This window comes from Sus scrofa, chromosome 13 (assembly GCF_000003025.6).
Source record: "Sus scrofa isolate TJ Tabasco breed Duroc chromosome 13, Sscrofa11.1, whole genome shotgun sequence".
Taxonomy (NCBI): Eukaryota; Metazoa; Chordata; class Mammalia; order Artiodactyla; family Suidae; genus Sus; species Sus scrofa.
The window spans coordinates 2,860,721-2,885,750 of NC_010455.5; the positions used below are offsets into that span (position 1 = coordinate 2,860,721).

The window sequence follows — 25,030 nt, forward strand, 5'->3', positions numbered from 1 at the left end:
TTTGATGACTCTTTTTTATTTTTTTCTTTTTAATTTTATTTTGTTTGAAGCATGTTCATGATTAAATCTGTATGCTGGCTTATTTGAGTGACTGCTCTCTGATTGCGGTTTCCTCAGTCCTAGTTCTTCCTCTTCTTCTTCTTTTTTTTTTTTTTCTTTTTTCTTTCCTTTTCTTCCTTTCTTTTTGGTTTAGAGAAGCCCTTTCAATATTTCCTTTAACTGGGGTTTTGTGTTACTGTATTCTTTAAGTTTTTGTTTGTTGGAAAAAATTTTTATTTCCCCTTCTATTTTAAATGATATTCTTGCTGGATAGAGTATTCTAGGTTGCATATTTTTTCCTTTGAGCACTTTAAATATCTCTTGCCATTCCCTCCTGGCCTGTAGTGTTTCTGTAGAGAAATCAGCTGATATTCTTATGGGGGTTCCCTTGTAGGTAACATTCTCTTTTTCTCTTGCTGCCTTTAGGATCCTCTCTTTATCACTAACTTTTGCCATTTTTATTATGATGTGTCTTGGTGTGGGTCTATTTGGATTCAATTTGTTTGGGGCCCTCTGTGCTTTCTGTATCTTGAACCCAGTATCCTTTAGATTTGGGAAGTTTCCTTCGATAATTTCTTCAAATATATTTTCCATTCCCTTATCTTTTTCTACTCCTTCTGGAATTCCTATTATGCGTAGATTGGCCCGCTTTATATTATCCCATAGGTCTCTTATATTGCTTTCCAGTTTTTTGATTCGGTTTTCTGTCTGTTGACCAGATTGAGTGATTTCCATTATTCTATCTTCCATATCACTGATTCGTTCTTCTGCATTATTCATTCTGGTTTTTACTGCCCTTAGTTCAGTTTGTATCTCTGCAAATGAATGTTGTAGTTTTTCTTGGCTCCTCCTTATATTTTCTAGTTCCTTTCTGAGGGTATCTGCATTACTGTTCATATCTTCTCTTAATTCCTTCAGTATTTTCACTATTTCTCTTTTGAACTCCAGGTCTGTCTGACTGCAGAGATCTGTTTCATTGTTGACTGTTTTAGGTGAGTTCTCCTGTTGGTTTGACTGGGGGTGGTTTCTCAGCTTCATCTTGCTTGTTGTTTTCTTTTTCCTGAGGGAGTTGTACTCTCCGTGATCGGGCAGTGTTTGCCTTGTCACTGCTGTGGAATATTTCCTGAGGGCTGGCGTTGTTGGTCAATCTTTTTTGAGGCAGTGTGGCTTTTGTGGAGTGTTGATGGGGCTAACAGGGTTTCTTTGAAGCAAAGGAGGACTTCCTGAGGGCAGACAGGACTGGGAGGTCCACACCATGATGGTAGCAGATTTCACTCAGTCAGGCAGAGCTTGCTCTGGTGTTTTTAGGCTGTGGGGTTCTTGCAGGGAGTTGGCGGTGTTGGGCAGCTGTTCCTCAGGAGTGCAGCTCCCCTGGGGGCTGGAGCAGCTATCTGGGTCACTGAGAACCTAAGAGGCTCTTCCCAGGGCAGCCCAATTCAGAAGGATGGCCTGAGAATGTAGGCAGATCTTTTCACAGTCTGGCCAAGCTTGTTGCAGCTTTTCTGGGCTGCAGGGGCTCCTCCAGGGGGCTGGTGGTGCTGAGCAGCTATTCCACGGGAGTGGGGCACCCCCTGAGGGCTCGGGTGGCTAGCAGGGCCGCTGAAAACCCAAGAGGCTCCTCCCCAGGGCAGCCCGACTTAGAAAGACCGTCTGAGATCTTTTCCCGGCTCAGCCAGGCTTGTTGCAGCTTTTCTGGGCTGCAGGGGGTCCTGCCTGGAGCTGGCAGTCCTATGCAGCTGATCCGCTAGGGCTCGGCACCCCCTGGGGGCTTGGGCGGGTAGCAGGGCCACTGAAAACCAAAGAGGCTCCTCCCCAGGGCAGCCTGACTCAGAAAAACTGTCCGAGAATTAGGCAGATCTTTTCACGGACTGGCTAGGCTTGTTCTAGCTTTTCTGGGCTGCAGGCTTTTTCTCGGGCGCTGATGGTTTTTGGTGCTGCTCTGCGGAAGTGTAGCCCCTCCAAAGGGCAGGCAGGCCTGTGCAGGGACAGCCCCTGCAGTGGTAGGCTTCAGGCAATTGTTGAGGCCAGCCCTTCCGGATGGCAGGCAGCCCCAGGTCCTGCGAGAGCATAGGGGGTGGTGGGGGTGGGGGGAGGGGATGCACTTGGAAGCACAGCTTTCTGCTAGCTAGCGGGCCTGTAAGCTTGCTGTGGCGTGGGGGGTATTCTATGGGGACCCACCCCTTCTTCTCTCCCCTCCCCAGCACGGGCGCAGACCAGGCTCTTCTCCCAGGTTCCCTCTGATGTGGCTTTCCACTTCCCCGCCCCTGGAGTATTGCTCCCTTCCTCTGTGACAGCTTTGTTTTCTAGTCTCCCAGGCAGTCTCTGCTCTGTCAAACTTGACAGACCGGTTTCTAGACCTCCCAAGCAGTCTCCGCTCCACCCCGCCCCCCCAGCCCTTTCTTGGGGACTAACCTCTGGAGCCGAGGTCTCGGTGCCCAGCCCCCCCAGGCGTCCCCCGGCCCTTTCTCAGGGATTAACCTTCTGAGGCGAGGTCTCGGTGCCCAGCCCCCACCCAGGCGTCCCCCGGCCCTTTCCCGGGGACTAACCTTCAGAGGCGAGGACTCATGCCCAGCCCCCACCCAGGCGTCTCAATTTTTGGTGACTGTGCCCGTAGTTCAGATGGTCCGTTGGGTTCTTGATCGGCTTTTCCGTACTCCAACTTACTGCTACACTCTTCTCTGCATCTGGAGATTCCTCCGGTTCGTTTGATCTTTCCCCTGGTAGGTGACTTTCCAGGGTGTGGGATCCCTTTCTCCTCCGCAGTTCCCTTTTGGGAGCGCCTGTCCCGCTGGGATTCACCTTCTCTCACTCTCCTCTTTTCTCCCATTCTGCCCAATAATGTCACGAACTTCTTGCCGTTATTGGAGTTTAGGTTCCTCTGCCAGCGATTGGTTGCTGTTCTGTGCGAGTCTTTTATTCTGTAGATGTGCTTTTTTTGTTGTGTTTGTGGGAGAGGGCGAGCGTGTCCCCCTACTCCTCTGCCATCTTGTCTCCCCCGCCTTTCTCTTTCTGACTTCACTTGGTATGATAATCTTTAGGTAATCCATGTTGTTACAAATGACATTATTTCATTCTTTTTTACCACTGAGTGGTGTTCCATTATATATATGTGTGTGTGTGTCAAATATATATATATATATATATATATATATATATATATATATATATATATATATATACACCACATCTGCTTTATCCAGTTCTCTGTTGATGTCTTAGATTGTTTCCATGTCTTGCTATTGCAAATAGTGCAGCTATAAACATTGGAATGCATGTATCTTTTCAAATTATAGTTTTGTCCAGATATATGCCCAGGAGTGGATTGCTGGATCTTATGGCAACTCTATTTTTAGTTTTTTGAGAAACCTCTGTACTATTTTCCGTAGTGGGCGCACCAGCTTATCTTCCCCACCAACAGTGTAGGAGGGTTCCCTTTTCTCCAGGCCCTCTCCAGCATTTGCTATTTGTAGAGTTTTTAATGATGGCCATTCTGACAGGTGTGGAGTGGGTACCTCATTGTAGTTTTGATTTGCGTTTCTCTAATAATTAGCAGTGTTCAGGATCTTTTCGTGTGCCTATTGGCAACCTGTATGTCTTTTTTTGAGAAATATCTATTTAGGTCTTCTGCCCATTTTTCGATTGGGTTGTTTGGGTTTTTTGTTACTGAGCTGTATGAGCTGTTTGCATATTTTGGAAATTAAACCCTTGTCAGTGGCATCATTTGCAAATATTTTCTCCCCGTATGTAGGCTGTCTTCATTTTCTTTATGGTTTCATTTGCTGTGCAAATGTTTATAAATTTGATTATGTTCCATTTGTTTATTTTTGCTTTTATTTCCATTGCCTTCTGAGACTGACCTAGAAAAAGCATTGGTACAGTTTATGCCAGAGAATGCATTGCCTGTGTTCTCTTCTAGGAGTTTTATGGTGTCATGTTTTGCATTTAAGTCCTTAAACCATTTTGAATTTATTTTTGTGTATGATGTGAGGGGGTGTTCTAACTTCATTGATTTGCATGAGGCTGTCTGGCTTTCCCAGCACTGCTTGCTGAATGGACTGTCTTTTCTCCATTGTGTATTCCTGCCTCCTTTGTTGAAGATTAATTGACCATAGGTGCATGATTTTATTTCTGGGCACAGAGCAGAAGTTTTCCATTTTAATAAAGTCCAGCTTGCCAGTTATTATCCAAAGGCATGGATTGTGCCTTTGGTGTTGTATCAAAGAAGTCATCACTATTCCCAGTGTCATATAGGTTTTTTCCTATGTTGTCTTCTAGGGGTTTTATAGGTTTACACCTTACATTTAGGTCTGTGATGTATTTTGAGTTAATTTTTGTGAAGGGTGTTTGTGATGAGTTTTATAATAACAAATATATATTTAGTCTTCATCCCCATTTCTAGCACAGAGCTCCTAAAATCCTTGGAACTTCCTTAGTGATAAAGGCAATAAATGAGTCTTAATATTCATAACAAGCTCCCTTCAACCAAGCCTGCGGTTATGTGAATGAGATAACTTTCTGAAAACTCCTAAAGAGGGAGTTTGTTTGCTAGGGGAATCAACTGTGTGAGTAAAGTTTTGTAATTTGGCCACCTCACTCCCACCCTTGACCTCCTGGGAGGGGACAGGGGCTGGAGTTTGAGTTCAGTCACCAGTGGCCAGTGATTTAATCAATAATGCCCAAAAGACGAGGTTCAGAGGTTCAGAGAGCTTCTGGGCTGGTGAATACGTTGAGATGCAGAGGGCTTCTCTTCCCATATACCTCTCCATCTGTTGTCTTTTATCATATCTTTTATATAAGTAACTGGTAATGGAAGTAAGTGTTTCTGAGTTCTGTGAGTTGCTCTAGCAGATTAATCAAACAGGAGGAGAGGGTTGTGGGAATCTCCAGTTTAAAGCCAGTCAGTCAGAAGCAATAGCTAACACCCTGGATTTGCCATTGTCAGTCAAACTGGGGAGGACTGAGCCCTGAAGGTGTAGGCTCCGATCTGTACTAGCTTCAAGTAGGTAGTGTCAGAACTGAGTTAATGGTTTGGTGCTGTTGGACAAAACACACAGAGGGTAAGGTCTGTGTTTAGACTGATTTTCTGGCATGTGGATGTTTGTTTACTTGTTCCAGCACTATTTGTTGAAAAGACTACCTTTGCTCCTCTGTCAGAGATCAGGTGACTATATTTATGTGGGTCTATTTCTGTGCTATTTTGTTTTTTCACTGATGTATTTGCCTGTTCTTTCTATTTTGTTTTTTCACTGATGTATTTGTCTGTTCTTTTGCCAATACCACACTGACTTGATTACTGTAGTTCTATAGCAAGTCTTGAAGTCAGATAGTGTTAGTTCTCAGAATTTGTTCTTCTTCAATGTTGTATTGGCGATTTGGGGTCTTTTGGCCTTTCCATATAAACTTCCAAGTCACTGTAGATATCTACCACAGAACTTGCTGGGATTTTAATTGAATTTATATTCAATCTGTACATCAAGTAGAGAAGAACTGACGTCTTAACAATGTTGAGTTTCCTCTCCACGAATTTGGAATATCACTCTAGGAGGCGGAGCAGGATGGCAGAGGAGTAAGAGGTCATGCTCACCTTCTCCCACAAACACATCAAACAAAACAAAACAAAACAAAACAAAAACCACATCTACATGCAAAACTGCTAGTATAGAACATCAACTGAATGCTGGCAGAAAAACTTAAACTTCCAAAAAGGGCAAGAAACTCTTGACATAACTGGGTAGAACAAAAGAAAAAAAGAGAGAAAAGGAATCAGGACGGGACTAGCATTCCCGAGAGGGAGCTGCGAAGGAGAAAGAGAACCCACACCCTGGGAAGCCACCTAACTGACGGAAAGATCAGCCGAGTTGGCGGGACCTCAAAGTCACCGGGAAAAGTGCAGCAGCTCGACTGAGGACAGCACAGCAGAGTGAGAGCCACACAGATCATCTGAACCACCGGCCTGGACACCACTGCCTGAGACGCTTGGGCCGGGGCTGGGCGCTGAGACTCAGGCTACGGAGATCAGCCCCGGGGAGAGAGAGGACTGGGGATGGCATGAGGGGCTAAGGAGCAGAACAACACCGGCTGAGGAGGGGAACGCCACGTCAGCGGGAACCGGGGAGAAGGTCCGGACCCACAGGAGAGGCAGGGCACCATTGTTGGGGAGGGTGAAAGGAGGAGGGGCGGACCACCATAGGAAACGCCCTGCATTGGAGTGTGCGCATGCCCAAGGGCTTAGAGGGCAGGGCAGCTCTGCACAGGCTGAGGGTGACTAGAAGCCTCTTGCTTGTTTAGGAGAGATTGGGCGATTCTTGTGCAGGCTGCTGGTGGCCAGGCACCTCTTGTGTGGGCTAAGGGCATCAGGGGGCTAAGTGTGACGTGGTGCCTCTTGTATGATCTACAGGTGGCAGGGACAGACTGTAGCAGTCCTCTCAGAGGCCAGAGGGAGGCGTGGCTTGCCACCACTGGGGGCCTGTGAGTGGCTCCACCTGCAGCCCCAGTCACCTCAGGGGTTGTCACAAAAAAAGGGCACTGCAGCCAAGCACCATATGCTGTTGCTCTCACTCCCCTAGGAACACACCTGCCCTGCAGCTGCCACTGCCAAATGCTCTGGGCAGCGCCCAGACACATGGTCACTGTCCCTTCCCAAGACTCTACAACTAGGAGCATCTGGTGCAGCACCTTCTTCGTGGGCTAAGCAGGACAGGGTGCTTCTTGCATGGTCTGCAGGTGGCAGGGACAAACTGCCACAGTTATCTCTGATTCCAGGGGTGGGCATGGCCCACTACCACTGGGGATACCTGAACAAAAATCACTTGCAGCCCCCGTTCACCAAAAGGGCACCACAGAGGAGGGCATTGTGACCAAATACCACCTGTTGGTGCCAGACATTCTGGGCGGTACCCACATGCCTGATCTCTGTCACTTCCCAGGATCCTGCAACTAGGAGCAGCCTGTATAGCACCTCCTGTGTGGGCTAAGTGAGACAGATTGCTTCATGGAAGCACCTCTTATGTGGGCTAAGTAAGACGGTTTGCTTCATGCGTGGACTACAGGTGGCAGGGGTAAACTACCACAGTTATCACTGACTCTAGAGATGGTCAGGGCCCACTCCCATGGCCCCTGAACAGGCACCACCTGAGGTTCCAATCACCTCAGAGGAGGGCATTGCACTCAAACACAAGCTGTTGTTGCTCTCACTCCCCTGGGAACTGCTGCTGCTGCTGCTACTGCCACTGCCAAATGCTCTGGTCACCTTGAAGATCTGCCTAGAGCTTATGACCACTTCCCAGGGCACTGCAACTAGGAGCAGCCTGTGCCACTTTCCTGCAGGTCCTTGCTGCTGTTGAGAGCCCAGCAACCAGGCACTGACTGCTGGCCCTACCTATTGCTTCCTTCTCCCTGAAAACACACTGAGCATCCTGGGAGTAACAGCCTGCTCACACTGAAGAAAGAGACAGCAAATATTCACATTCCCACCCCCAAAATAAATAATAACCCCCCAAAATACAAAGGGGTATTATTGTATAGAAGTAGCCTTTTAAGAGTATAGTTTGGCTTCCCCGAACTCACAGAAAAAGAAAAACACAAGCAAGATGAAGAAGCTCAGAAACCATTCCCAGTTAAAGGAATAAGAGAATTCACCTAAAGCAGTCAACAATGAAACAGACCCCTGCAGTCTGACAGACATCGAATTCAAAAGGGAGATAGTGAAAATACTGAAGAAATTGAGAGGATATGAACAGTAATGGAATATTTCTCCATTTATTTAATCCTTTTTTTCATTAATAAGAGTTTTGTTGTTTCTCATATATATCTTGTACATAATTTATACCTAAGTATTTCATTTTGGGGGTGCTAATGTAAATGGTATTGTGTTCTTCATTTTTATTTATTTATTTATTTATTTATTTTTGCTTTTTAGGGTCGCACTCACAACATATAGGGGGTTCCCAGGCTAGGAGTCTAATCTGAGCTACAACTGCTGGCCTACACCACAGCCACAGCAATGCAGAATCCTTAACCCATTGAGCAAGGCCAGGGATTGAACCCACGTCCTCATGGATCCTAGTTGGGTTTATTACCACTGACCCATGACAGGAACTCTGGTATTGTGTTTTTCTATTTTTTATTTTATTTTTTTAATTATTTATTTATTTATTTTTTGCTATTTCTTGGGCCGCTCCCGCGGCATATGGAGGTTCCCAGGCTAGGGGTTGAATCGGAGCTGCAGCTGCTGGCCTACGCCAGAGCCACAGCAACGCTGGATCCAAGCCACGTCGGCAACCTACACCACAGCTCACAGCAACGCCGGATCATTAACCCACTGAGCAAGGGCAGGGACCGAACCTGCAACCTCATGGTTCCTAGTTGGATTCATTAACCACTGTGCCACGACGGGAACTCCTGGTACTGTGTTTTTAATTTCAAATTCCATTTGTTAATTGCTGGTATATAGGAAAGTAATTGATCTTTGTATATTAACCTTTTATCCTGCAACTTTGTTATAATCACTTATTAGTTCCAGGAGAGTTTTAAAAAAATTTTTTTTGTCCATTCTTTCAGATTTTTCACATAGGTAATCATGTCATTTTCAAAAAAAAAAACTTTATATCTTCTTTCTCAATCTCTGTACCTTATATTTCCTTTCTCTTATTGCATTAGCTACAGCTTCTAGTACAGTATTGAAAAGGAGTGGGCAGAGGGGGCATCCTTGTTTTATACCTGGTCTTACAGGTCTCTCCAGTAAGTATGTTAACTGTGGGGTTTTTCTGTAGATGTTCTTGGTCACCTTGGGGAAGTTTGCCCCTCTACTTCTAGTTTACTGAGAGTTTTTATCATAAAGTGTTTTTGTTGTTGTTGTTGCTTTTTTTAAGGGCCACACTTGCAGCATATGGAAGTTCCCAGGCTAGGGGTCAAATTGGAGCTGCAGTTGCCAGCCTTCACCACAGCCACAGCAGTGCCAGATTCAAGCCGTGTCTGCAATCTACACCACAGCTCATGGCAATGCCGGATCCGTAACCCACTGAGCGAGGCCAGGGATTGAACCCGCATCTTCACAGATAGTAGTTGGATTCGTTTCTGCTGAGCCACAATGGGAATTCCCAGGAGTGTTGGATTTTATCACCTATTTTGTCCATATCGGTTTTTTCTTTTTCAGTCCATTGATATTGATAGGGATTGAATAGGATAGTTACACGGGTAGTTGTAGGAGTCCCAGTAAGGCATCGATAGAGGGGGAAACCTAGGGAACTTTGGGAGGTGATTGTAAGTTAATAATTGCTCAAGAAAGCCATCACACAAAAGACCCAGAATACCTGAGAAAGAAAAATGGAGCTGGAGGAATCAGGCTCCCTGACTTCAGACTACACTACAAATCTCCAGTCATCAAAACCATATGACACTGGCACAAAGACAGAAATATAGATCAGTGGAACAGGATAGAAAGCCCAGAATTAAACCATGCACCTACAGTCAACTCATCTATGACAAAGGAGGCAAGAATATACAATGGAGAAAAAATAGCCCCTTCAATAAGTGGTGCTGGGAAAACTGGACAGCCACATGGAAATGAATGAAATTAGAACACTTCCTAACACCATACACAAAAATAAACTCAAAATGGATTAAAGACCTAAATATAAGACCAGATGCTACAAAACTCTTAGAGGAAAACATAGGACAAACACCCTCCTACATAAACCACAGCAACATCTCCCAAGATCCACCTCCTAGAGTAATGACAATAAAAACAAAAATAAACAAGTGGGACTTAATTAAAATTAAAAGTTTCTGCATAGCAAAGGAAACCCTAAACAAAACAAAAAGACAACCCACAGAGTGGGAGAAGATATTTGCAAATGAGTGGACAGACAAGGGATTAACCTCCAGAATCTATAAACACCTTCTGCAGCTCAATACCAAGAATACAAACAACCTCATCAAAAAATGGGCAGAAGATCTAAACAGACAATTCTCCAAAGAAGACATACAGATGGCCAAAAAAACACATGAACAGCTGTGCAACATCATTCATCATTAGAGAAATGCAAATCAAAACCACTATAAGGTACTACCTTACTGGGCCAGAATGGCCATCATCAAAAAGTCTACAAACAATAAGCACTGGAGAGAGTGTGGAGAAAAAGGAACTCTATTACACTGTTGGTGGGATTGTAAATTGGTGCAACCACTGTGGAAAACAGTATGGAGCTTCCTCAGAAAACTAAAAATAGAACTGCCATTGGATCCAGCAATCCCATTCCTGGGCATCTATCCAGAGAAAACCATGACTCGAAAAGTTATGTGTACTCCAGTGTTCATTGCAGCACTGTATACAAATAGCCAAGACATGGAAACAACCTAAATGCCCACTGACAGAGAAGTGGATAAAGAAGTTGTGGTACATACACACAATGGAATATTACTCAGCCATTAAAAGGAAAGAAATAACGGCATTTGCAGCAACATGGATGGACCTAGAAATTATCATGCTAAGTGAAGTGAGCCAGACATTGAGACACATCAAATGCTATCACTTACATGTGGAATTTGAAAAAAGGACACAGGAGTTCCCATCATGGCTCAGTGGTTAACAAATCTGACTAGGAACCATGAGGTTGTGGGTTTGATCCCTGGCCTTGCTCAGTGGGTTAAGGATCTGGTGTTGCCATGAGCTGTGGTGTGTAGGTCGCAGACGCAGCTCGGATCCTGCGTTGCTGTGGCTCTGGTGTAGGCTGGCGGCTACAGCTCCAATTAGAACCCTAGCCTGGGAACCTCCACATGCCGCAGGTGTGGCCGTAAAAGGACAAAAGACAAAAATAAATAAATAAATATATAAATAAAAAATTTAAAAAGGACACAATGAAATCCTTTGCAGAACAGATACTGACTCACAGACTTTGAGAAACTTAGGGTTTCCAAATGAGACAGGTTGGGGGGTTTGGGATGGAAATGCTATAAAATTTAGTTGTGATGATCATTATACAACTATAAATGTAACTGATTAATTAAAAAATACTATCTAAAAAGCCATCAGAAGGAGGCAGGCTTGCTTAACTAGTGGAGGCACAAGATATGCCTCAGGTCATTGGGTGGGGGCTGGGGTGAGGCCTGCATTCAGGTTCAGACCAAGGGCAGGAGTTTAAGCACCACCTTCTGCTGATTTGATTAAGCACCGTGAAGGTCCTAGTTTGACCTTGAAGGGTGCAATATACTCTCTTACTGGATTTCAAGGAGGATTTTTGAAGATAGAGGAAGAAGTGGTCTTTTCCTGCCCCCACTCCCCTTGGATGATAAAAGTGTAGCCTACCTAATTCTCAGTACAGAGCCTCCTTGCCTGCCGGCTTGCATCTCTTACAAATGTCCTATCTTAATAAATCTTTTTCTTGCCTATCACTGTCTCTTGCTGAATTCCTTCTGTGCCGAGGCACAAAAAACCTGAACCTCGGTAAGTCCAGATGCAAGATGGACTTAAATTAGAATAATTTAAAAACTGTGGGTTCAAGTCCCCATCTGAGTTTAGGCCAGTTTCAAGTCCTGGCACTAGATTCAAGTCATAAGTGTTGTCAGTTTCAGAATTACAGATTACATGAATTGATTTTCAAATGTTGAACCAGCCTTGCATGCCTGACTTGCATGCTCTCACTTGGTCGTGGTGTATAATCCTTGTTATAAATTATTAGGTTTGATTTGCTAGTATTTTGTTGAAGATTTTCACATCTATGTTCATGATAGATATTCGTCTGTGGTTTTATTTTCTTGTGCTGTCTTTGTCTAGTTTTGATACTAGGGTAATCGTGGCTTTGTAAAATGAGTTAGGAAGTACAGTGAACTCTTAACATGAGTTTAAACTGTGTAGGTCTACTTATACATTTTTTTCCTTTTCTTTTAAAAAAATTATTAAAGTATAGTTGATTTACAATTTTTCTTCAAGTTCTGTTGTACAGCAAAGTGACCGAATTACACACATTTCTTTATGCTGTACAGTTGGGCCCCATTGCCCATCCATCCCAGGTATAACAGTTCGCATCCCCCAAAACCACCAAAATGCCCTTCCCTCCCACTCCCTCTCCTTTTCCTCCTGGGAACCCCAAGTCTGCTCTTCTTGGCCATGAGCTGTTTCTGTTTTGTTTTTGTTAAGATGGGATCATCTGTTCCATATTTTAGATTCCACAAATAAGTGATATCAGATGGTATTTGACTTCTCACATTCTTTTCCAGTTTTTGTTTACATACATACATACATACATACATGGGCGGAGGTTTTTTGGGGGGGGTGATGGGGGTTGGCTGCTGGATGCAGCGACTTGATGTGGGCTCTCAGTTCCCAAACCAGGGATTGAACCTAGGCCTCAGTGAAAGCACTAAATCCTAACCACTAGACCACCAGAGAACTCTGGAATATATGTTTAACTTAGCTATTATCATTGTAAATGCAGAAAAGTTTTCACTATATGTTTGTTTAGCATAACTATCTTTAAAATTTTTGCTTAATATTCCCCCTGGTTTGTATACATTTTCCTAGCTTCATATTGGATATTATTCGTTTGCAGCTTTCATCTATTGGGACATATTCTTCAATTTTAGCTAGTGTCCACTCATCAAACACTAAGCACTTTAAATTGGATATTTTCATGTCCTGCTTGTAGATGAAGTTGAAGCTTAGTTGTGATAAATAATTTTTCCAAGGTTATATAAGGAGTAATTAGCAGAGCCAGGATTTCAAATCAGGTATTTTATTTTATTTTTGGCCATGCTCACAGCATGTGGAAGTTCCCAGGCCAGGGATTGAACCTGAGCCAAAGCAGAGACAGTGCTGAATCCTTAAATGCTAGGCCACCAGGGAATGTCAAGTCTGATATTTTAACACTCAAAGGTCCACACCTAGGAGTTCCCGTTGTGGCTCAGTGGTAATGAACCCAACTAGTATCCATGAGGACGTGGGTTTGATCCCTGGCTTCTCTCAGTGGGTTAAAGATCCAGCACTGCCATGAGCTGTGGTGTAGGTCACAGATGCGGCTCAGATCTGGCACTGCTGTGGCTGTGGTGTAGGCCAGCAGCTACAGCTCAGATTGGACCCCTGTCCAGAGATGGAACCCACATCCTCATAGATCCCAGCTGGGTTCCTTAACTGCTGAGCCATTAAGGGAACTGTCATTCTTGACGGTGTGCCGCCCTCTCACGGTGCTGTGGGTCGTCTGCACCTCCCACCATGTTCGTGAGCATCCTCCACCAGAGCGCAACACGGACAGAAGCTGGACCTGTTTGCTCGCTTGTTACATTTTCTCTCTTGCTGAACTTGACTCTGCTTGTCCCTGGTGTATACTTCCTGTACCCTCCGTAGGAGAAGGGGCCTTTGGCATGTTTTTCCTAGTGCTCTGTTCTACTTCACTCTAGCCTTTTTCGTTGTCTCTTTTACTCTTCCTACTGTCATCCATTCAGTGTTTCCAGAGCATCCTGTTAGGGAGTGACTTGGGAACCACGGTTCCTTGGCTTTATTGCCCATTCCGTTGTTCTCCACTGTCTGCATGCAGGGTGTCCTGCAGGTCTGTGATCTGGGTGTTTCAGTCCTGAGCCGCTGGCAGAGAAGAGCACAGGTGTGATGGGACTTGACACAGTGGTATCCGGCCCACCAGACCCTTAGGGGTGTTGTATCCACCATATGCTTAATGTTCACGAGAACCTTTACGTTGCCCCCGTTTCTGAGCACGTGGTTCTAGGGCATCTTATGTCTCAAGTGCTGGTTGTGTTTCGTCACGTCCAGCCTCCAGGTCCTCGTTCCCTACAAGGTGGTTCTTCAGATGACTCTAATTGAAGGTGGTCCAACAAGGAAACGCAGGAGAAATTTCCCGAGGGCTTTGATAGACAGTTCTTTGCTGACTCCCACTGAGGCTTATTTCAGAGACATTGATGATAGTCCTGGAGGATGAGAAGGTGAAACCCAGGCAGAAGTCAAAGACGTTCCAGAAGAGCAGGGCAACCACCAGTGCCTGCACCGCCCTTCTGTCCCGAGACTGATGGACAGTAAGGAAGCCTCTCTCTTTTTTTCCCTGCCCCCCATGGTGCAGGTCTCTGAGCCACAGTTTAAGACTTCCTCAGCAATTCATTTTGGCCCTTGAAGATTTCAGATAAACTTTTGAGAAGAAATCTGATACACTTTTGCAGAATATAATTGGAAGGCTTTTTCAGATTACCTATTAATAAATGTATAATTATATTATAAATAATTACATTATTTTCAAATTAAAACCTTTTTTGTCTTTTTTTTTTTTTTTAGGGCCACACCCACTGCATATGGAAGTTCCCAGGCTAGGGGTTGAATTGGAGCTGCAGCTGCTGTCCTACACCACACCACAGCAATGTAGTACCAAGTAGCATCTGTGACCTACACCACAGCTCACGGCAACGCCAGATCCTTAACCCACTGAGTGAGGCCAGGGATCCAACCTGCATCCTCATGGATGCTAGTTGGGTTCGTTATCACTGCATTACCACAGGAACTCCAAAACATTTTTTTGTTTGTTTGTTTGTTTTGGCCATGGTGGGCAGCAGCTTGATATGGGATCTCAGTTCCTAGCCAGGTCTTGAACTTGAGCTGCAGCGGTGAAAGCATGGAGCTGTAACCACTGGACCGCTAAAGAACTCCCCTAAATTAAAACATATTAATTAAAAATGTATTTAAATTTTAAACATTATTTATTTTCCCATATTTATTCATCTCGTGTCATTGCCTAATGGAATATCTATTTTGTATCCATTTTATTTTTAAAATGAGAACTTTTATTTCAGAAAATGAAAACCAGTAACGACGTGGTTCCACAGTGATGCTCCTGTTGAGGCAAAGACGGGCACTGAATCTTCTTTTAACTGACCTGGATCGGATTCTTTTGGAGGAGGTTCCCCATTGCCCACCTCAAGTTTGAGTGTTTAAATACTTTGCTGCTCATTTTCACTAAATATAGTGGAAGCACTTTGAAATCTGCACACATTCTATCAGCCTTGTTCGACAGGCACCTGGGAAATAAAGGTAATGGTTCTGACACATGCCTTTATTTGATGTGAAGGAAAGATAGAGTCAGAATGTACCTGCCTGAATCCTCTAGCCCAGTGGTTCTCCAGGTGACCCCAGACCAGAAACATCAACACCGGCATCACCTGGGAACTTGTTCAAAATGCATGTTCTAGGGCCCCACCCCACACCTGCTGAATAAAAACTGGGTACGGGGGAGTCCAGAGAGCAGCAGCTCCAGCCCTGTAGGTGACTCTGTCACCCCCACTTTTGAGAGGCCCTGCTCTGCTCAGACCACCCAGAATCTTCCCTTGGGAGGCCTCTTTGAATTTTTGTTGGATTCTGCTGCAGCTGCATTGAAGATGCCGCTGTGGTCTTTGAAGGTCTGACTGATAAATTACCCTCATCTTCAGTGTGCTGGGAGGCTAGACCAGGAGCCAGGAGACCTGCTTTCCAGGCCTTTCTACCTGCTAACTAGTCCTAGAGGATTCTTTAACCATGAAAATGGAATTTTACTGTCTGCTTTCACTGCTTTATGTGACAGGAAGATGAAATAGAACAGTGGATGTTAAAGTGGTTTGAAAACAACATGTAACATAAAATGGAATGCAGCATCTGGAAGCTCTTGTTGTGGCTTGACAATTAGTGAACCCAACTAGCATGCATGAGGACGCAGGTTCAATCCCTGGCTTTGCTCAGTGGGTTAAGGATCTGGCGTTGCTGTGAGCTGTGGTGTAGGTTGCAGACACAACTCAGATCCCACCTTGCTGTTGCTCTGGCGAATGCTGGCGGCTTTAGCTCTAATTGGACCCCCTAGTCTGGGAACCACTATATGACACGAGTGCGGCCATAAAAAGACAAAAGCCAAAAAAAAAAAAAAGTCAGTGTGTCATCTGTATAAAAATTTGTCCCTATAGATCCTTCACCTGAGCCAGATTTCTTCATGCATGGTGCTCTCTGTCGATGTGGATGGGCGGCATCACTTTATACACCCAGTCACATCTATGTAAGAAATCACAACAAATTTAGAACCAATGAATCTAGACAATGCAGTAAGTCCTGGGTGCATGGTGAATAAAAAGTAGCTTTCATGAGATCCAATCTTGGAAAATCAAATGTTTCCTGGGTTTTTTCACTGTCAAAGAGATAGGGAAAGTGTTAGGAATGAAAGGGGGAAGAAAAGGAGGAAAAACATCCATTTTCTTAAGAATGACCAACTTTTGCAGCTCTTCAGAGCAAATCCCCACGTGGGTTCATGGTACTCAGATTGACCACAGGGTGGCAGTAGCGAGCCTGAAGGCTCAGTCTTGGGCTCTTTTTCTCTGCACAGCAAAGTGAAGAAAAGAGCCTTCCATTAAACACCTGGACGTTTCAGGGAGAGGTTTGGTCTTAAATATGAAGATAGTTCCCATTTGAGGAGAAGAAAGATGACTTATTTAAAGTTCAAGTGTCACGATTCTTTGATTGCTCGTGTGGTATTCTAAGTGAATTACTCCAGTCAACAAAAAATGGGCCCCAGTCAACAAAAAATGGGCCCCAGTCAAAGGCCTGGGCCCCAGTTACACTTGTTTTGTTTTATTTTTTCCACTTTTTAAAGTATAGCTGTCTTAGAGAATTGCACCCAGTTACACTTCTGTATATCACTCTCTTTTTTGGAAATAATAGCTGGAATGTTTTTAAAGGAGAAATCGCAAGGTACCATTTCAGCCCAGAGTTCCTAATAATTTACCCACTGCTCCACATGAATTCAGCCTTGTACCTTGGCATCACCCTCAGGTGCCACCTGACACGGCCTCCTGAGTCAAGGTGGAAGACGCCTTGCTTGGAGCTTTTTGAGCTCCAGCATTGTGGGGCTTTCCACTGTTCCAGGGCCAGTCATGGACAGACTCAACTTCTAGCCTCAGCAAGGGCAGAGGCAGAGAACAAGAAGCTCTCTGGGAAATCATGGTCTCTTTGGGGTTTCTTTAAATTCAGATTATGTACTTTTTTTTTTTTTTTTTTTTTTTTTTTGGCTGTGGAAGTTCCCAGGCCAGGGATCAAAGCTTCGCCACAGCAATAACCCAAGCTGCTGCAATGACAATACTGGCTGCACCACAGGGGAACTCCCAGATTATGGAAATTAGATGGAGATGGGGTTATTTCTCCCCTTATATAAAAAGGAGTATGTATTAAATAAGGAAATCACAAAATTCATGAGTATAGGTTTAAAGCTATTTGGAACTTAGCCTCCTGTCAGAAACACATAGAGGCACACATGGTGCTCGCTCCTTATGACTTAGGCCCCTCAGATTTGTTCCACAGGATGTGACATTTCCTCTGCCCACTTTTCCTGCCTCTTTCCCAGTCATGGGACTCTTATTCTCCCTGACAAGTAAAGAGTGACAAGATCTTTTTTAAAAAAGATCAGTAGGTCTAAATATAAAATTTTAAATGTATATACCTGCCTCTGAAATTATCTTATTAAGGATACCTTCATAATAATCCTTTCATTTCATTGCAAAAGACACTATTGTAATAGCATGGCTAGGAAGGAAACACAGCTAATTATCAAGATGAATCATTTGGCAAGAAGGAGAAAGTTCCCTGTGTGTAAAAATATCTAGTGATTGACATGTTATCAAATTTCCACAAAGTGGATTTCCATGCCATTTAGACCTTGATTTCTTTTCCCCATAGATCACAAGAACCTTCCTGACCAGGATTCATGTCGGATAAATAACATGTTCCCTTATGAGTGAAAAGCAGAGGCTTCTGTAAGGCAGTTAAAAGACCAAGATGCTAGGAGTTCCCTGGTGACTCAGCAGGTTAAGGATAGGACTTGTCACTGCTGTGGCTCAGGCCATTGCTGTGGGGTGGTTTGATCCCTGGCCTGAGAACTTCCACGTGCCTCAGGCATGCCCCACCTCCTCCAAAAAAAGATCAGCAGTGCTCTCCCCACCCCACCGCTGATTTCAGCATCATTCCTGTCCGTTCCCTCACTCTGCAGGCCCTGGGGAGTCACTGGGTGATTCTGAGCAGGGGAGCGTCTGGATTGACTCAGGCTTTCACCAGATCTCAAAGGCTGCTCCAAAGAGATGGGACTGGAGGAGGGTGGGGCCGTTCTTTCCCTCTGACTTCGAATTTCTTCAGCCTTTCCTGGTCCCTGGGCTCCAGCGCACTGCTGTCCTTGCTGTTTCTTGAATCCCCGAAAGCTCTCACTTGGGCCTTTTGACCGAGCAGTCCTCTGCCCGGAACCCTCATCCCCCAGGTATCCAGGGCCTCCTCACAGATACCTGCACCCTCCCCCATCTCTATCTCTTCCTAGTACTTACTGCCATCTGACATACCAGGTACAGAACTTCCTGAGTTCATGATGGGGTTAATATCCCAACAAACCCACCGTACGTTGGAAATACCATAGTTCAAAATGCATTTACTACACCGAGGCTACCAAACATCCCAGTTCAGCCAGGCCCACCTTACATGGCCTCAGAACATTCCCATCAGCCTGAAGTGAGTGGGGCAGAACCCTCTAACACAAGGCCTGTTTTGCAACAAGGGTCGAGGAGTTCCCTGGTGGCTCAATGGGTTAAGGATCTAGTGTTGTCACTGCCGTGGCACAGGTTCGGTCTCTGGTCCAGGAACTTCCACATGCTTCAGGCACGCCAAAAAAAAAATCCCCTCTCCCCCCAAAACCCCACAAAGGGTTGACTATCTCATGGAATTTCTGGAGGTCTGTACTTAGAGGGGAAAAGAGGATGGGATGTGGGCCCAAATGGTGGTCAGTGTGTTGGTTGTTCACCCTTGTGTCTGGAGGCCATGGCTGCCCTGCCCAGCATCAGAGATGGGGTTGCACTGCACGTCGCTCACCCAAGAAAGGTCCATATACTAACTTCTGGGTACGGTTTCTACTGAATGCATGTGGCTTCTGAGCCATCATGAAGTCAAAGCGTCCTAAGCAGGGGGCTGTTTGTGTTTGACTGTGTCAGTCTCCCCATACATGGGGGAGGGGTCCGCTGGGAAGGGCTGGGTGCCTTCCCGGCTGGGTCCCTAACACCCACACCAGGTGGAGCCCTGGCACGTGTCACATGCATGTCCCAGTGAGCGCCTCCCAGCCCCCGTCTTGGTGGAGGGCATGAAGCAAAGTGTGGAAGCACACTGTCACCTCAGTGGGGCCTTCCTGGAGTTTAGCCTTGTGTCAGATGCCCTGTGGTGGAAGGATGTTCGTAGCCACGTTTTCCAGGCTGCACACACACCTCCAGCCACCATTCTGTTTATGGGCCAGGCCCTGGCCAGCGCTGCAGGTGGATCAGTTGCTGGATCCCCAAAACCCTCATGACTTCCGGGGCCATTATTCCTGGGGAGCCCCCCAAGCCCCCTTGCACTTGGTCCCGAGCCGGCACCAGGCCACTTTCCAGCCTGCGCCCAGGCCCCTCTAAGCCCCTGGCCTTGCTCGGTCCTTCCTGCGGCTGCTGCGTGGTGCCACATAAAGAGGGAAGACCAGAGTTTGCAATTTGGTTAAAACGTCTGCGGTTTCACCACTCTTCAGCGAGGGCACACTCCTGTGCCTATTTTCATCATCATGACTCATCCTCTCCTCCCTTACCAGGCTGGCTTCTCTCTCACGTGAATACTGGCAAGAATCCGCATAGCCTTTTCTTCCTGACCTGCCTCTGTTCAGGCAGAAATGATGGCCCCTCACAGCTCTCCTACCAGGCTCCTTTTGTAAATAATCTAAACGTATTTTCTCAAAGTAGAAAGAAAGGTGCTATATTGCCGGTCCCACAATGTCCTTGTTTTGCTGGATTGCAAGTCCCTGAGATTTAAACAAACGTTCTCTGTCCCCAAATCGGTACCGTGCAGCTCTGAGCTGAAAAGGGAGGACAGTGTCAATGCCACTCCTGGCTCCAGGACCCCTGACCCCCCCCAACCGTGCCCTGGTTCGTGGGCTCCCTCCACCCCCACCCCCTCCATCCCTTAATGAGGCCACAGCCTTATGCTTTAGAAATACTGTGAATATGACTGAAGATAAAAGTCTCCCCCCTCACACCACCCCCATTATCATTATTCTGAAACCAGAGATGAAGTGGAAAACAGATTTTGAGACTTTAAAAATTATTCCTTGCTGTTCTTCAGCGGCAAAATTCAGATAAGAAAGCTTATCAATTCTACTTTTGTTTCTACTCAAAATCTCATGACTGCTCACTCAAAGGCCCCTTGTTTTCATCTTCAAACACAGTTCACAGTGTCCCGGATGGATGGCAGCCTGTCCTGGGCTCTGGTATTTGGATGGTACGTTTATTCCCTGGGGGAGGAAGTAACAGTTTGAGATGGGGCAGGGCTGGGGTGCCGGGGCACGCTGATCATGCTGAGAAGTCTGAGTTTGCCAGGATTCTGATGGAGCACTCCAGTTCCGTGGTCTGTTGCTGAAAATAATTATGGTTGCTTTTGTTCCTGGAACTTTTGAGAGAAAAAGCAATGTGCAGTGGCTTGGAGAGTCTAGTTTTCAAATGCAAACATGGGTTCTGAGTAGACTTGGCCAGGGTGTCATTTTCTCTTTAAAGAGAAAATGGTTCCTCAATTTGTCTCTGTTGTCTTGATGTTTGTTTGGATTCCCAGGGCGGCTAGTCAGCCTGGGCGCTTGGCCTCAGAGCAGGGGGCCTGACCGTGGCACACCACCTGGGAAGTCTGTGTGCCAGGGGAGGGGCTTCAGCCAGGAGGCCAGGCTGATTTTCAAGGCGGAACTGGACTCTTCACTCTAAAACACCTAGTACACAGAACTATTAGAAATTAAAATTCCTATTCTGGGGGGGTGGAAAAAGGCACACAGAAGTGTCACTGTCAGAGGTATGATTTGCTTCAAATCTTTTATGGTAGGAGCTGCAAAGCTGAGTTTACTTTCTAGAAGATTGCATTTGGTTACTGAAAAAGGATTTTTATTTTATTTTGCTTTTTAGTGCCAAAACCTGTGGCAGTTGGAAGTTCCCAGGATAGGAGTCAAATCCTAGCTATAGCTGCTGGGCTGTACCACAGCCATAGCAATGCCAGATCCTTAATCGACTGAGTGAGGGCAGAGATCGAACCCGCATCTTCATGGATACCCATCAGATTCTTAACCTGCTGAGCCACAACAGGATCCTGCAAGAGGATTTTATTTCCAAACTAGTATGCTTGTTTTTCCCAAGAGTCTTGGAGTCCAAGAGAGTCCAAGAGTCTTGGAGTGGGGAAAAGTCATGTTTTAATGGGAAGACTTCTTTTGACTGTCCATAAAATGGCATTTAAGTAGAGGTCAGCAGTTTCTCTGCACCAGATTAAAGAATGTTGGAATAACCTGGTGGCTTAGTGGGTTAAGGACACAACGTTATCACTGCTGTGGTGCAGGTTCAGTCCCTGGCTGGGAAACTTCCACATGCCACGGGCATGCTCCCCCGACTCCCCAAAAAGAATGTCGTGCTGTGTAAAGGGAGGTTTGCCCTTTATATTCATTACTAACCAAAGGCTAGTGATCCATCAGGTTTTTGTGGCTAGGATAGCTGAGCTGTATTGTTATCACAGCTGTCATAGCTGTGGATTGTTTGTGCGTATGGAGGGCAGGTGGTGGGCTGTGGACTATGTCACCGAATTATGTAAAATAATGAGAATAGTTACTTTTGCCCAAATCCGAGGCGCACAGCTAGAAGAGTGACTGCCATCCTGCTGGGGAAGAACATTGTGGCAAACACCGGGTCTGTTTTGAAATGTTCTAAAACCAGACCATTAACACAGTGAGGCATTTTAAAAGCTAACTCGCTACGTGTTTGGAGAGAAACACATAGCCTCTTATTAGGAACATGAAACAAACCTTTGAGCATCACAGCGGGTGAGTTTAATTGCCGGGATTAATAAATCACAGCTGTGAAAGTTGAAATCTTGGCAGGACCCGTGACTCAGCTGTCTTCTCCTTGCCTCGTTACATTCTAGATTCCTGATCATGTCCGGAGCCAGTCGTCAGCTCGCCCTCTTCCTGTGTGTCTGCAGCGTGGCAGCCTTGGGGGTCCAGGCTGAAGATGCCCAGTACGTGGCTGCTGTGTATGAGCACCGGTCCATCCTCAGCCTGGACCCGCTGTCCCTCATCAGCCGCACACAGGCCTTGGAGCTCATGAACCAGAACCTTGACATCTATGAACAGCAAGTGATGATCGCAGCTCAAAAGGCAAGCTGTGCTCCTGGGGCCTCGTGTCCACTGCTCATCAGCCCTTGGCCGGTGGGCCCTGCAGCTCCCTGGGAAATGGGCTCCAGGGGTAAAGCTGAGTTGAATGAGTCCCATTTGCTAGAGGGTGGTCCAAGGCCCATTAGCATCAGGAGCCCCTCCCGACCCTGGACCTGCTGAGTCAGAATCTACATTTTAGCAGGATCTCCAGGTGATGCTTCTCCTCCAGTCTGGGAAGCCCAGGGCCAGACCTTGGGTTCTCACACATGGCTGGGCCAAGGGAGTGCTTGGCTGCCTGTAAACAAAAGTGGGTGCCCAGCTCCTAGGCCGGCAGAGTCGGCTGGGGTACAGGCTGGATTTTTTTAAGACTCCCCAATGCATTCAAAGGGGCAGAAAATTTGAAGGCCACCAGGCACAATGGCCTCTCAAGCTCTCCAAGTGGTAAATGGCCCCAGGGTGGCTGGTGGCTGCCTCCCAGTTCCGTGGGGCTCTTTTGGTCCTTGTGCCTGAACAGCCTGAGAACTCAGTCCAGACAGAACCAAGCCCAGTGGACAGAGGGCCAAGGCATAGCCTTTACAAAGGCTTCCTGCGTGGCCACATCCCTACTCCTGCCAGGAATGGTGGGGAGGTGTGGGCACCAGAATTTACTGTAGGAAAATGGTCTGTGGGAGAGACCTCTGGCCTTTAACCCTGGGGGTGGGGGCAGCCCTGCGCTGCTTAAGGAAGCCATGCCTCGCCTGCACAGGAGGCGGACTATGTACAAGCAGAAGAGCCCCACATATGTGAGTTCAGAGGGCAGACTGGTCATGCCAAGAGGTCCTGCCAACACTCTGTCTTCAATCAAGGTGGCCAGGACTGCCTGGACAGCCAGGTCCACCGTACACTTAAAATCTAGCCTGTAGTATATGTATATGTAACACAGTTATCAGAAGGGCCCTCGAAGGCCTGCTCCAACTTCTGATGGGGGATGCTCCTCTTTTATTCTCTGGACACCTCCAGTGACCTAGGAGTCACTGTCCACTTGAGGACGGTGGGAACTTCTGGAAAGGACTTCCTTTCCATGAGCAGCAATCAGCCTCCCTGTAACTGCCACCCATTGCCCTATCCTCCCCAAGCAGAACAGAACAGACCGAATCCCTCAGATCCGTGCTCTCTTCCCGAATCTGAGGATGGCTGTCATGGCCCCAGAGCTCTTCCGGACTGCATCTCCGGGGAGAGGAACACGGCTCCAGCCCTGCCGCCTAAGACGTCTGGGTCATGGCCAAGCCCTGAGCTGCTCACAGTTCCAGGGAGGGCAGGGCGGAGGAGACCTGCCACCATTTTCATTCCAGGTGTTGTCCCCCCAAAGCAAGCTCTTGGCAGCCACATCTCACTGTGGATTCATAAGGCGCTTGCTGTCAACCAAAGTTTCTGACCCCTCTTCACATGGGCACACGTGCTGCCGTGGCTGGCCTGTACTTGTAAGGTCAATTAATTTAACCCAAGAGCAAAGCTTCACCTTTATGCTGTGAAATTTCATCATTCCAGCCTGCTGGGCCATTTGGGGCTCTTGACTGACATCACACGATCAGTTATCTTTCCGCCATCCACACCTCCCATCCACACCTCATTTGTGTCTGCGCTGATGTCAGTGTAAAAACATCCCTGGCCATGTCCACGGACATCCTCCTGTCAAAGATCCCTTCTCTCTGCAGAGGCGTTTGCTTGGACGGTGCTGAAATGTCACCCCCTCTTCTTCCCCATCCTGTCCCTAAGACCATGTTAACACACTTGGAAGTTGCCATACTGCAGCCCAGAGATTTACTGCAGTGTACCCTTGCATTTTCATCACTTGCTCCAGGTGAAACAGATGTTTTTCTTGAACCCAAGCTGGCTGCAGGCATCATTCCTTTTCTGTTTGTGGTCCAGGAGCAGGGATGAAGCTGTTGATCTGGTCATTTTTAGGGTTCCCTTATGTGGTTATGTGTTAAAGCAACCTCTAAGACAGGTTGATGCCAAGCATGTGTCAGTTTTTTTTATCAAACTTGCTCTAAAAGGCAGAGATTCCTAAGCAGGCCAATTAAAGCCATTCTCTCTCTCTCTCTCTCTTTTTTTTTTTTTTTTTTTTGCTTCTTAGGGCCACACATGCGGCATATGGAATGTCCCCAGGCTAGGGGTTGAATCGGAACTGTGGCTTCGGGCCTATGCACCAGCCATAGCAACTCAGGATCTGAACCATGTCTGCAGCCTACACCACAGCGCACAGCAATGCCAGATCCCCGACCCACTAAGGGAGGCCAGGGGTCGAACCCTAATCTTCATGGATACTAGTTGGATTCGTTTCCACCGAGCCACAGTGGGAACTCCAAAACAATTCTCTTTTGATAGAGGCATTTACAGGGAAGAAAAGGAGTCAGGCTTAGAGATGTGAGGCTGGGCGATCACCTGGGTTGGCAGCCCTAATTCCCCAGGAATTTTTTACCTCACTAAGGTCTATCTGAAAATCGTTCAAGCCTTGTATCAGGGATACAAATGACTTCCTAGAACACACGGGTAATCACATCAGACCCAAGTTCTGCCCTGGCTCAGGTTTGATTCCTCATTCCTGGCAGATATTTGGGAAATGCAATTTAATATTAATATTAATCTAATTACGCATAACAGTTATTGTTCCTAAGAAACCATCCACTGCTCTCAGAGTTTTTTCATAAATGAAAATATTTGTCCAAATATAACTTTCAAAAAGTTAAAAATGTGACTCTCACACAAGTAGAGAATGTGCATGCGAAAGCTTTTATTTAACTTATTAATTAATGAAGGAACCAGTAAGATGGTAGAGC

General features: G+C 46.1%; 1 protein-coding gene across 17 annotated transcripts in view; it reads left to right on the top strand.

Moving 5' to 3' along the window:
* The window catches only part of BTD (biotinidase), a 62,195-nt gene that overhangs the window by 20,296 nt on the left and 16,869 nt on the right, over positions 1–25,030 (top strand). For 7 of the 17 annotated variants that reach the window (XM_013981377.2, XM_005669282.3, XM_003483128.4 and 4 more), the window contains exon 2: positions 21,983–22,214. The exons of 1 other annotated variant lie outside the window; for it this stretch is intronic. In XM_013981377.2, the coding sequence (XP_013836831.1) occupies positions 21,993–22,214 (222 nt within the window). In that variant the 5' untranslated portion in view covers positions 21,983–21,992. Of the gene's footprint in view, positions 1–987; positions 1,032–14,823; positions 15,062–20,261; positions 20,315–21,982; positions 22,215–25,030 lie in introns of all 17 variants that reach the window. 9 more of the 17 variants (XM_013981378.2, XM_005669278.3, XM_013981380.2 and 6 more) reach the window with 4 other exon arrangements.